This window comes from Physeter macrocephalus, chromosome 1, assembly GCF_002837175.3.
Source record: "Physeter macrocephalus isolate SW-GA chromosome 1, ASM283717v5, whole genome shotgun sequence".
NCBI lineage: Eukaryota > Metazoa > Chordata > Mammalia > Artiodactyla > Physeteridae > Physeter > Physeter macrocephalus.
Genome location: NC_041214.2, coordinates 135,935,444 through 135,948,694, shown reverse-complemented (window position 1 = coordinate 135,948,694; position 13,251 = coordinate 135,935,444). Strand labels below are relative to the sequence as shown.

Genomic DNA, 13,251 nt, shown 5'->3' with positions numbered 1-13,251 from the left:
ATGGATCTCATACTAAATCAAAAAGGAAATTAGAAAATATATTGAAGCAAATGAAAAAAAAAAACAACAACAACAGCAACATACCAAATCTTATGGGATAGAGAAAAAGAAGTGCTAAGTGGAATAACCTAGAAGAAAAGGATAAATCCCTAGAAACTTACAATCTACTGAGACTGAATCATAAAGAAATACAAAATCTGAACAGACCATTTACTAGTAAGAAGACTGAATCAGTAACCAAAGACCTCCCAACAAAAAAACCATGACCCACTGGTTTTACTGGTGAATTCTACCAAATATTTAAAGATGAATTAATACTAATCTTTTTCAGACTCTTCCAAAAATTGGAAAAGAAGGAACACTCACTTTGATACCAAAGCCAGACAAAGTCACCACAAGAAAAGAAAACTACAGTCCTGATAATATAAACGCACAAATCCTTAAGTAAAATACTAGCAAACCAAATTTGATGGAAAATTAAAAGGATTATACACCATCACCAAGTGAGATTCATCTCTGAGATGCAAGGATGTTTCAATATATAAAAATCAATCAATTTGATACACCACATTAACGGAATGAAGCCTAAAAATCACAGGATCCTCTCAACATATTCAGAAAAAGCTTTTGACAAAATTCAACACCCTTTCATGATAAAAAACACTCAACAAAATAGGGATAGAAGGAAATTACCTAAATCTAATAAAGGTCATACAAGTAAAGTCCAGAGTAAATATCATACTCAATGATGAAAAAGTAAAGGCTTTTCCTCTAAGATCAGGAACAAAACAAGGATGCCCCCTCTCACCACTCTTATTCAACTTAGTACTGGAAGTCCTAGCCAGAGCAATTAAGCAAGAAAAAAAAAACAACAACAATGTATCCAAACAAGAAAGGAAGAAGTAAAATTATCTGTTCACTGGTGGCAAGATCTTATATATAGAAAACCATAAATTCCACAAAAAATCCTGTTGGAAATAATAAAATAATTCAACAAAGTTACAGGATACAAAATCCACATAGAAAGATCACTTGTGTTTCTATACACTAATCATCCAGAAAGGAAATGAAGAAAACAGTAAAAAGCAGTAAAAAGAATAAAGTACTTAGGAATAGCAGTAAAAAGAATAAAGTACTTAGGAATAAACTTAATCAAGGAGGTAAAAGACACAGTGAAAATAATAAAACATTACTGACTGAATTTAAAGACAAATAAATGGAAAGACATCTCATGTTCATGGATTTGAAGACTTAATATTGTTAAAATATAATAATGTAATATAATGATGTCCATACTACTGAAAATGATCTATAGATTCATCACAGTCTCTATCAAAATCCCAATCATTTTTTTAAAAAAAAGAAAAAAGAATCCTAAAATTCATATGGAACCACAAAGGACCCCAAACAGCCAAAACAATCTTGAGAAAGAGAACAAAGCCTCATACTTCCTGATTTCAAAATATATTACAAAGCTACAGTAATCAGTACCAGTATAGTACCAGCATAAAAATAGACATACAGACCAGTGAAACAGAATAGAGAGGTCACAAATAAGCCCACACACATATGGTCAAATTATCTTTGACAAGGATGTCAAAACTACACAACGGGGAAACAATATAGTCTCTTCAACAAATGGTGTTGGTAAAACTAGATATTCAGATGCAGAACAAAATTGACCTTTACCTTACACCATACACAAGAAATAAACTCAAAATGAATTAAAGGTTTAAACTTAAGACCTGAAATGATAAAATTCCTAGAAGAAAACTTAAAAGGAAAGCTTCATAACATTGGTCTTCACAATGATTTCCTGGATTTGAAAACAAAAGCACAGGCAACAAAAGCAAAAATCAACAAGTGGCAGTATATCTCATTAAAAACCTTCTATACAGCAAAGGAAACAACAGAAAACAACAGAATGAAAAGGAAACCTAAGGAATGGAAGCAAATATTTGCAAACCATATATCTAATAAGGGGTTAACATCCAAAATATATAAGGAGCTCCTACAAAACTCAATAGCAAAATAAACCAAATAAAAAGTGGGCAAAAGACTCAAATAGATATTGCTCAAAAAAAAAAAAGGCATACAAATGGCTAAAGGGCATCGCTCAACATAGTAATCATCAGGGAAATGCAAATCAAAATCATAATGGCCATTACCAAAAAAACAGAACATTATAAATGTTGGTGAGGATGTGGGGAAATTGGAACCCTTGTGTGCTGTTGGTTGGAATGCAAAATGGTGTAGTCAGTATGGAAAACAGTATGAAGGCTCCCTAAAGGCATAAGAAATAGAACTACCATATGATCTAGCAATCCGATTTCTTGGTATTTATCCCAAAGAATTGAAGTCAAGGTCTCTAAAAGATACACACTCCTATGTTTGTTGCAGCATTATTCACAATAACTAAGAGGTGGAAACAACCTACATGTTCATTGACAGATGAATAGATAAAGAAAATGTGGTCTATATATACAGTGGAATATTATTCAGTCATTAAAAGAAGGAAATCCTATCATAGGCAACAACATGGTTGCACCTTGAGAACATTATGCTAAATGAAATAAGCCAGTCATAGGAGGACAAATCCTGCATGATTTCACTTATATGAAGCATCTAAAGTATTCAAACTCAGAGAGTCAAAAAGTACAATGGTTGTCAGAGGCTGGGAGAGAAAAAATGGGGAGTTACTGTTCAGTGGGTATAGAGTTTCAGTCATGCAAGTTGAAAGAGTTCAAGAGAGCTGCAGTACAATATTGTGCTTATAGTTAAAAATACTGTTCCATACATTTAAAAAATTGTTAAGAGAGTCTATCCCATGTTACATATTCTTTATCACAATTAGAAAAATACATTCAAATTCTAGAATACATTGACTTGTGCCAACTCTTAAGAGTGTAATAGTCTATTTTTTGCTTTTAATTTAGTGTAAACCAAGAACTTTCCATTCAACTGAACTTTGATTATTTTAATACATATTATACAGATGTATTAAATATTTATGAAGGTGTGGGTTCAAGCAAGATTTTAAGAGGTAAGTTAAAACAAATATACAGTCCATTATCAAAATGAAAATATGTGGAAAACTTTTTGGAGTGATGTGCTTTCCCTTTGATTTTTTTTTTTTTTTGAGGTTGTATGTCTGGCTTTATTTTCTTCCAGATATGTAGCAATATGATTTGTGAAATAACCCGTTCTCTTATCGATGCAAGAGTTTTTTTTTTTTATTGGAGTGTAATTGCTTTACAATGTTGTGTTAGTTTCTGCTGTACAACGAAGTGAATCAGCTATATGTATGCATATATCCCCTCCTTCTTGGACCTCCCTCCCATCCACCACCATCCCACGCATCTAGGTGATCACAGAGCACTGAGCTGAGCTCCCTGTGCTATACTGAAGGTTCCCACTAGCTATCTATTTTACACATGGTCATGTATTTATGTCAAACCTAATCTCCCAATTCATCCTGCCCTCTCCTTCCCCCCCATGTCCACACATCTGTTCTCTACATCTGTGTCTCTATTCCTGTCCTGGAAATAAGTTTATCTGTACTATTTTTTTAGTTTCCACATATATGCATTAATATATGATATTTGTTTTTCTCCTTCTGACTTACTTCACTCTGTATGACAGACTGTAAGTCCATCCACATCTCTGCAAATGACCTAATTTTGTTCCTTTATACGGCTGAGTAATATTTCACTGTATATATGTACCACATCTTCTTTATCCATTCATCTGTCGATGGACACATTTAGGTTGTTTCCATGACCTGGCTATTGCAAATAGTGCTGCAATGAACACTGGGGTCCATGTGTCTTTTCAAATTATGGTTTTCTCAGGGTATATGCCCAGTAGTGGGATTGCTAGGTCATATGGTAGCTCTATTTTTAGTTTTTTAAGGAACCTCCATACTATTCTCCACAGTGGCTGTATCAATTTACATTCCCACAAACAGTGTAAGAGGGTTCCCTTTTCTCCACACCCTCTCCAGCAATTATTGTTTGTAGATTTTTTGATGATGGCCATTCTGACCACTGGGAGTGGATACTTCATTGTAGTTTTGATTTGCGTTTCTCTAATACTTAGTGATGTTGAACATCTTTTCATGTGCCTCTTGATCCTCTGTATGTCTTCTTTGGAGAGATGAATATTTAGGTCTTACATCCATTTTTTTGATTTTGAACTGAATATGAGCTTGTACTTTAAGTTACTGAAAGGAAAAAGAAAAACTGGTCCTGATTATAAAAATTAATAATTTAGTGCTATGTGTAATCAAACTTCTTAGTAATAAAGGATGTACTGTTTCACATGATTCTCTTCTAATTGATGTTTTAAAAATCGTGTGGAATTCTACTATACTGTAAGTGTTGCTCCCCATTCAGCAAAATTCAAACAAACCCTAAAAACAGCTATTTTTCTTCAACAATGAATCTCTTTTTTTTCTATTTTTATTATGCACTCTGCTTCTCAGTCTCTTGAAGGACTATTACTAATAAAGTTGGTAAAACAATGAGTAGATCAGGATGTAGTCTCACTAAATGGAAGGTGTGGATGGTATTGTTATTATGTAGCCGTTTGTCATTATGGACATAGACAACGATGGGAGCTGAAAAAGGGCAGGGAACACTTTAATAATACATGTGTGACTACCCCACTTTATTCCATCTGGTCCCCAAATGAACAGACCTATTCATGGTAGCCAACAAAAGTAGGAGCGAAATTCCAGGAGGAAATAAAATAAGGATGAAGAAAAGAATGTGGTAGCAGAGTCCAGGGAATAACTAGTTTTCCTTACACTTTTGAGAAATAGTCAATAGTCATCTTAGCAGAGCTAAGATAAGGATACAAGTGACATCTCTTATTAACATGTATATAAAGCTGCATTTATTTTAATAATTTTGGATTTTAAATTGCACTTGTGAATAATGACAAGTAGATCCTATCAAATAAATGTTTTGATTGACTTATTGATTTGAGAAATATTTAAGCATATGATAATAATAAGTACTTTTTATTGGGTGCTTTTAATATGACACACATCATACTGAGTGCTCTATGTGGATATCCTTGTTTAATATTTTCAATAAATCTACAAAGTATGCATTACAGGAGAAGAAAATGAGATCTAAGAAGTTAAATGACCACAAGTCCACAAAACTAGTTAGTGTTGGAGATAGAAATCAGACCCAGACCCTCCGACTTCAAACACAATGCATTTATTCACTGTGATTTAAAAGCCCCAAGTACAAGTATAATCAAGAGTATACATAAAACAGATGAACTCATGGTAAGTCAAATTTGGCTTAAATAAATGGACCAGCCATTTCATAATCTACTTATTTCTGTAGTTGATAAATCTAGTTCCTTAAAATTATGTCAACATAAATATTTACATAGATGGACAAATAAGCCAGTTCATATAAATTTCTCCAAGGGCTAATGTGATATTAATAATAAATTTTAGCATACTTTGATCACTTGCAATATGCAGAGTAGTGTTCTCAGCACTTTAACTCAAAAAAAAAAAAATTTCCCCTAAACCATATTACACAGGTGCTATTACAATCTTTATTTTACAGATAAAAACTAAATTCATAGAGGTTAACTGCCCAAAAATGATAGGTGTAAATTACCCTCATGTTCCCTTCTCTTCAGATACCATTTGCCTGAATGCTATTTTTTACTTATTTTCACATGCTCAGATCATCAGAAATACATAACTAAATCTTAGAATCATTAGATATAGTGATGTCAATAACGCACAAATAATTATCATAAAAATGCAATAAACTAAATATACAAATAGAAAATAGAAAAAATCTAAGAAAATGAATTTAAATTATAACAGGTAGTTGTTTAATTTTTAAGGTCTTTTTGAAATATAAATGTATTTCAAAGTTTTTTAAATTAAATATTTTAATTTAACTTGAAAAAATATGAGAAATGGCATTAGCTATTAAAATTACATTTTAGATTTTAAAATAATACCTTTTTTAAAGATATGTAAAAATGTCTTACCTCCAGCATCTAGCACATGCCTGATATATTGTAAAAATTTAGTATTTGTTGATTTAAATTTAAACCAGCAGGTTTATATATCATGGTATTATATTAGTTAATTAATGGAGATCAATAGCATTTCTTATAACTCAAAAGTTATTTTGTTTTTAACAATGCTGATACTTTCACTCTTGATTCAAAATCCCATCTTTTTTTTCTAAATATTTTAGCAAATTTCTTATTGTGAGAGATGTGTACACAATTACTTTTATTAAATTACAATTCTGGGGTTTCCTGGTGGTGCAGTGGTTGAGAATCCGCCTGCCGATGTACGGGACACGGGTTCGTGCCCCGGTCCGGGAAGATCCCACATGCCGCGGAGCGGCTGGGCCCGTGAGCCATGGCCGCTGAGCCTGCACGTCCGGAGTCTGAGCTCCGCAACGGGAGAGGTCCCAACAGTGAGAGGCCCGCATCGGACAAAAAAAAAAAAAAATTTACAATTCAGAATAAAGATAATTATCTTTATCACGTGGAAAATATATAGATATTTTAATTAAATCAAGGAAATTAAGATTATGTAAAGGAATTATAAGAAAATAAAAGTATCCAGTACCATAAAATAGTTCTTATATACTTGATTAGGGGTAAGTTAGTACGAACAAATTTTAAAGGCATTTTTCAGTCATTTTAATATACAGAAATGATGTAAAAGTTCTCTGACTGGTAAAAAGTTTCAGAGGAAGGTGAGCATTTCATATAGATAGATGATATAGAATGCAATAGAGTCTTTTCCAAATAAGTGTGGAAATCAGGGTAAATCAGAATAGATTAACAGGATAGTAGTCAAAAATGTTTTCTTTAAACTGTAGTGATGAAGGTAAAATATTCAATTCACTGGTGGTAATAATTAACAGTACTGGGTATGGAAGTGGTAGAAGATGATAAATATGCTCCATTAATGCTTTATTCAAAAAATACATAGATATATTTATGTATCCTCAAAGAAAGACAACAAAAACAGCCTGTATGAGCACGCTGAAACCAATTTCAAGTTGACAAGCCAGGAAAATGCATTTCTGTGTGTGTAGTTGTTACACCATTCTTTATATCCGAAGTGCTTAGCTGTTCTTCCATTCCCAAAGGACTGTTAATAGCATATCCCCAATATTGCAGCTTAGCAGTTTAAGGACATGTTTTTAAAACTGAATCACACAAAAGTGGGCATAGATATAGATGAAGTTATGTAATAAACATAGTGGATCTTCCTGAATTGTCAACTTATCCTACAACAAAAATAATCGTATTGTGGACATGGAATTAAATAATATATACAAACATTTTTCACAGTAAAGCAATTTTATTAAAATTTGTGCTTTTATTAGAACACTTTCATGTAGTGTTAGAAGTACCCATTCATTCACTTCTGTTGATAGGGGTATGTTATATGGAAAAGTTTAACAAGCACTGGCTTAAGGCGTTGGACTTCCCAGAGGCTCTTGAAGATTCCTCAGAGATAGTGCCTGGAAAAATTAAGAACTACTTCCTCAGTACTTCCATGGCATTTCTCCCGTATCTATCAATTCCAAAGTAATTTTTTTATAATTCATTAACCTGAACTTTTCTAATAGGCTAAGAGGGGAACTTGGTTATTTCTTCTCCAGCATTTAGCACCATACCAAATTCATAGTGAGCACTCAATAAAATGTTGTCTCTATTAGAAATCCTTTATAACACACAAAGAAGCTAATCTAACTGTAGAATTTCTTCTCTTATGATTAGGATAAAATAAATAGTTTTGAGCTAGATCTGTTGAATTATACTCTGTGGAAAGTCTGTTATCCTTGCCCATTGCCCTCATCCCAAATTCCCCTGAATTTTAATTATGCTTCCCAGCTTTCCTCTTTTGCAAAACTTATTCACCAGAGTCTTTACTGTTAGAAGACAAATGAGTTAATTCACACAAGTGTGGCTGCTTGGCAACTTTAATATCCATAGCGATATTGTTTTTTAGTAAAAGGCACTGGATTTTCTTAAGGAATTATTGCCTATAAGTTTCTTGTGTCAGGTAGAGAAAAATCCAGGCCTTAGAAATTATTAGGAAATTGTTTTTTTCTTTCAACTCCTGCCCTGACTCTTTTATGACTCTTTTATGTAGGCAAACTCTATTGCTATATTTACTCACATCTTAATTCATGCATCCAAAAACTGATTAAAAGTTTCCCATGCTCTGACAGTGGCAGAGGCTCAGAAAGCGTTAAGTATAGTCTCTGCATTTTCAGGGCTTACAATCCACTTGAGCAGATCAAGGAATAATAGCTAGCATTCACTGAGCACTTACTATATATCAGTCACTCTATCATGTGGAAATTACTTATTTACTCCTTATCACAAATGTTTATGGAAGGTATTATACCACAACAGAGGAAACTGAAGCACTGAGAAGTCTCGTAAGACATGGAGCCAGAAATGAATCTCATGCTGACTCTGGAGCCTCTGTTTTTAACCACTGTCTTCTACTACCTTTGTGGATGCATAAGATAATATTCTCTCCACTGCATCTGTGGCTCTGGGACTCTTTCTAGTCACAACTTTAAGAATCTGATAAAAGATTTACAATAGATACAAATGTTCTATACCATTTCTAGAAATTTATGTGTAACTCTGAAGCGTATTAATGAATCTCAGGACATAAACCCCAGACTAACTAGACTAGTGCAATAACATTAGACAATATGGGAATCCAACACATCACAACCATGAAAGGTGCCTTTGAACCAGTAGCCACATTCAGATCCTACCAGAAGCCATGCCGGCCCCCAAAACTCCATTGCTATAGAAAAGAAAGAAAGAGAGAGAGGCAGATAGGTTTGAAGCAAAGTTTCTAGAATATTCACATGCTTTAAGCAACTAGACATTTATGGACTACAAAGATTTTAAATATGACAACCATTTGGGTTACACAGTTACATATGCTTGTAGAAGGAATCTAAATAAACAATGTAGTCCTTCATGAGAAAATACTGAAAGAATGAAATACAACTTTATTGGGGAAAAGAGTAAGATATAAATCAATGCTTATTCATGGTTTTCTTTCCATTAGATTTTACTGAAATTATCATGCATGTAATCACATTTTTTCACTAATTTCTACATGATAAGCACAGAATTTTTCAGTAGTTTATGAAAGTATCTTTCTTCAGAACTCAATAATTAACAGTGGTGCTTTGCCTTCAATCTGCAAGCGTGACATCTTTCATAAACTTGAATCTGATACCCAGTTCAAACTGTCAAACTAAAATGCTAAGCCATTGCTTCCTATCCTTTCTTTTCATTATCACTCCCACTAAGAAACTTTTAGACCTTTTTCTCCTCTAATTGCTCCCCATGAAATTTTAATATTTCAGATATTCTCTATACCTGTTTACGTACTGTACAGCTATCTTGGGCTTTATAAATTTAAAAACTAAGAATTTTTATGTCCCTGAAAACAAATTTTTACCACCTAGGAGGCAATATCACCCCCTTTGAGAATGTATGTGCTAAATAATAAATTTCTATAAAAGCAAATTTTATGTAACAATGCTTTTTTTGTAAATCATCATGTGAGTACTTCTTATTTCTCAAGCACTATATTAACCCTTGAAAATAAAAACCTAAAAAGATAATATCTTTTGTAGTTAGAATTAAAATGGAAAAAAGATAAGATCAATATCTGTAGAAACAATCCTTAAATTGTCTAGGATTATTTTGAGGTCCTACAGCTATATGGGTAGGAAGCCAAAGAAATACCCTTATTTCTACTACTGTGATCGAGTTTAGCCTCTGTTAGTGTGGCATGGGAAATACCTGATAGAATCAAACTCATGTTTTGTTTTATAACTGTTTAACTTGTATGTTTCTTAGAGGAATTTTTTCCGTAAAAGAATGGATCTTTTTTTATATGTGTTTACAGTGTATGTAACTAACAATTAAAAATGAAAATATAGTTTATCAAACCACAAATATATGTAATAATTTGAAACATTATTATTATAGGACAAGATATACTTATTTTAAATAAATTAATTATAGGACTAATGCTTTTAGTTAACAGTAGGATCAGATAAAAAGATTGATAGATCAATTGATAGATCAATAGATTGACTGACGAATGGATAGATGGATGGATGGACAGATCAATAGATAAGTGAATAGATATATATGTACATATAACTGTCATTCATTTTCTTTTGTAGCTTCTCTCTGGTCAAAGAATCCTGGCACAATTAGGATTTTTTCCAATCAAGTTACTGCCACTTTTCTTATACAATCTGATGAAAATGATTATATTGGCTTTAATGCAACATACACTGCATTTAACAGCAAAGTGCTTAATAGTAAGTACTGTTTATTCCTTAGCCTTTGAATCTTCAGGTGCCTTAATACTGTAATGGAATTTTAAAAGTAGCAGGACCTAATATTTTAGAACAGGGTCATTATCTGTTTCATTATGCAAGTTATTTAATGAGTATCTCTTATGTATACCTTTCTCCATTTGATACTTGCAAAGAAATGAGAAATTCGAAAATAGCTCACATTCTTCAAAACAATCAAATAACCAATTTGAGAAAAATTATAAATCAATAGGAAAATTAAAGTTTTATATACTGCAAGTATTCAAAGCTTAAAAAATTAGCATAAAACTAATTCTGAGAATGTTCCACATCAACCTAATTTTGACCAGAGTATTAAATTTAGTAAATAAATAGGGGGAGCAAAAACTTTGGGGCAAAGTTTATGTGGTAAGCCAACAGAGGTAAGATATAAAAATTAAAGAACAATAAGAACAAGATGCTTGTCTTTGCTGAAGCCCTAATGGGGTATAAGAAACATAAGAACACAGTTGGCAACAAAATAATGTGTTTTTTTTTAACTAAATGGAATTAAACAGTTAAAATGAATTTAAAAAATGATTTTGTGCATGCCACTTAATTATAAACTGTGTGATTTTACGTTATTTCAATTCAGTCTATTATAATTAGTCATATTGTTGACTACATTTCAAGTATTTTATTACTTTTTTTAATTTACAGATTATGAGAAAATCAACTGTAATTTTGAAGATGGTTTTTGTTTCTGGATCCAGGATCTAAATGATGACAATGAATGGGAAAGGATTCAGGGAAACACCTTTCCTCCCTCTACTGGTCCAAATTTTGACCACACTTTTGGCAATGATTCAGGTATAATTCATATTTAATTCATAAACTAAAAGAAAAGTGTCATGCGCTGTTCTGCAGTTCAAAGTGAGCAGTATTAAATGTAAGACAATCTTTTCAGATTTTCTTTTTTTTTGATCATGGACTAATAAATGAATTTAAATGAAAATGGTAATCAAGTAGGCAAGTAAGAGTATTTCAAGAAATATATTTTTTACCCTATATATTCATGAAATGTTGAAGAGTACACAGAGGCCATTAGAGACAAAGAGACTTGGGTTGTCACCCTAGATTTGCTATTTATTATTAACTAAGGGGACTTGTGGGAGGTAAATAACTGTTCTGAACTTTGGTCTACTCTGCCTTAATTTCCATTTTCTGATTGTTCATTGTTAATGTATAGAAATACAATTGATTTTGTATGTTGATCTTGTACCCTGCAGCCTTGCTGAAACTGTTTATTAACTCTATTAGTTTTTTAAGAATTCTTTAGAATTTTCAATAGATCAAGATCATACCGTTTTGAAATACAGATAAAAAGGCAGGTTTACTTCTTCTGATAAGCTTTCTTAGTCCGTCAGGGCTGCCATAACTAAATACCACAGACTGGTTATCCTAAACAATCAATATTTATTTTTCACAGTTCTGGAGACTGGAAGTCTGAGGTCAGGGTGCAAGCATGGTATGGTTCCGATGAGAGCCCTCCTTTGGTTCACGGACACCAGCCTCCTTACTGTATCCTCACATAACAGAGAGAGAGAACATAAGAGAGAGCTCTCTCCTGTCTCTTCTTATAAGATCACTTATATTGACACCATCATGAGGGCTCCACATTCATGACCTAATTACATCCCAAAGGACCGATGTCCAATATCATCACATTGGGGTTTAGGATTTCAACGTATTGGGTGGGGGTGGGGGGGACAACCATTCAGTCCATAGCAGAAAAACTATGGAAGAGCTGATTCTAAAGCATGGTCCCAAGGGAAAGGTGGTGTTTTGTAGGTATATTTTTCACATGAGTGGGGTATTAGAACTGGATCTCAGGTGGAGACATTAACATTGAGACAATAAAATTTGAGAAGACCAGAAATTATTGGGAATTATCAGGAGATAAGGAACTCATAGTGAGAAGACCAACCATGTAAACCTTGGAAGCATGTATTCATAATACTAAATACAATCTAATTACAAATCTAGAAGTAATAGGATCTTACAAAGTAAAAGGACAGAATAGAAATTCATGCATTTAGATAATTTTCTTAGACAAAATCTATCCTATAGTATCTCTTTTTACCAATGAGAATTCAATTCAATTCAAAGAACACATATTAAAACCTCTCTCTAACCAGGTATGGTTCTAGGCACTGAGGACACAGATCACACATCATCATTTCTACAAAGTCTTTCTGGAACCTCCAAGTTAAAATCTTCCTTTCCGTTAAACATTAAAGCACCTCTTTGGTTTTTCCTATCACATGGCCTTATATCTGCTTACTTATTTGTTTCTTTCCAACACAGTGTTCTCTTCAGGAACAAGAACCTTGCCTTTTTCATCTTTGAATTGCTAGTGTATTCTCAGTGCCTGAACCTAACTAACATGTAAAATTATTTTTAAATACATGAATGAATGTCTACAACTTTTATTCAGTAAGTCATTTCTAAATAAGTGATTGACTACATGAAATTGCTTATAACATAATAATAGCCTGAGCACATGTGCATTGTAATTTATTATTAATAGCCCCTTATATTACAAAGATCAATATCCTTGTTTTTATAACCTGAAAAGTAAATGGCTTGAGTTAATGTCAATTGTGAATGACATCTAGTAAGAGTACATTAAAAAGTTTTTTTTTCATGGTAGAAATGTATCTGAGTAATCCTGATTCCTTAGAAAATACATCCCCAGAATAATAAAATACAGTTCATCATACTACTTCAAATTGAGAGTATTCTTAATAAAATGTGACTAATTTTAATCTATTTCCCTACGAAATCATTGAAAGTTCCTCTCAATGTGTTTATTCACTCCTTTATT

General features: G+C 32.6%; 1 protein-coding gene across 1 annotated transcript in view; it reads left to right on the top strand.

The window, feature by feature from the left end:
* Nucleotides 1–13,251, top strand: part of TMPRSS15 (transmembrane serine protease 15) — a 148,067-nt gene that overhangs the window by 39,544 nt on the left and 95,272 nt on the right. The window contains exons 8-10 of the mRNA XM_024120341.2: nucleotides 2,937–3,043; nucleotides 10,248–10,388; nucleotides 11,085–11,234. Of these exons, the coding sequence (XP_023976109.1) occupies nucleotides 2,937–3,043; nucleotides 10,248–10,388; nucleotides 11,085–11,234 (398 nt within the window). The remainder of the gene's footprint in view (nucleotides 1–2,936; nucleotides 3,044–10,247; nucleotides 10,389–11,084; nucleotides 11,235–13,251) is intronic.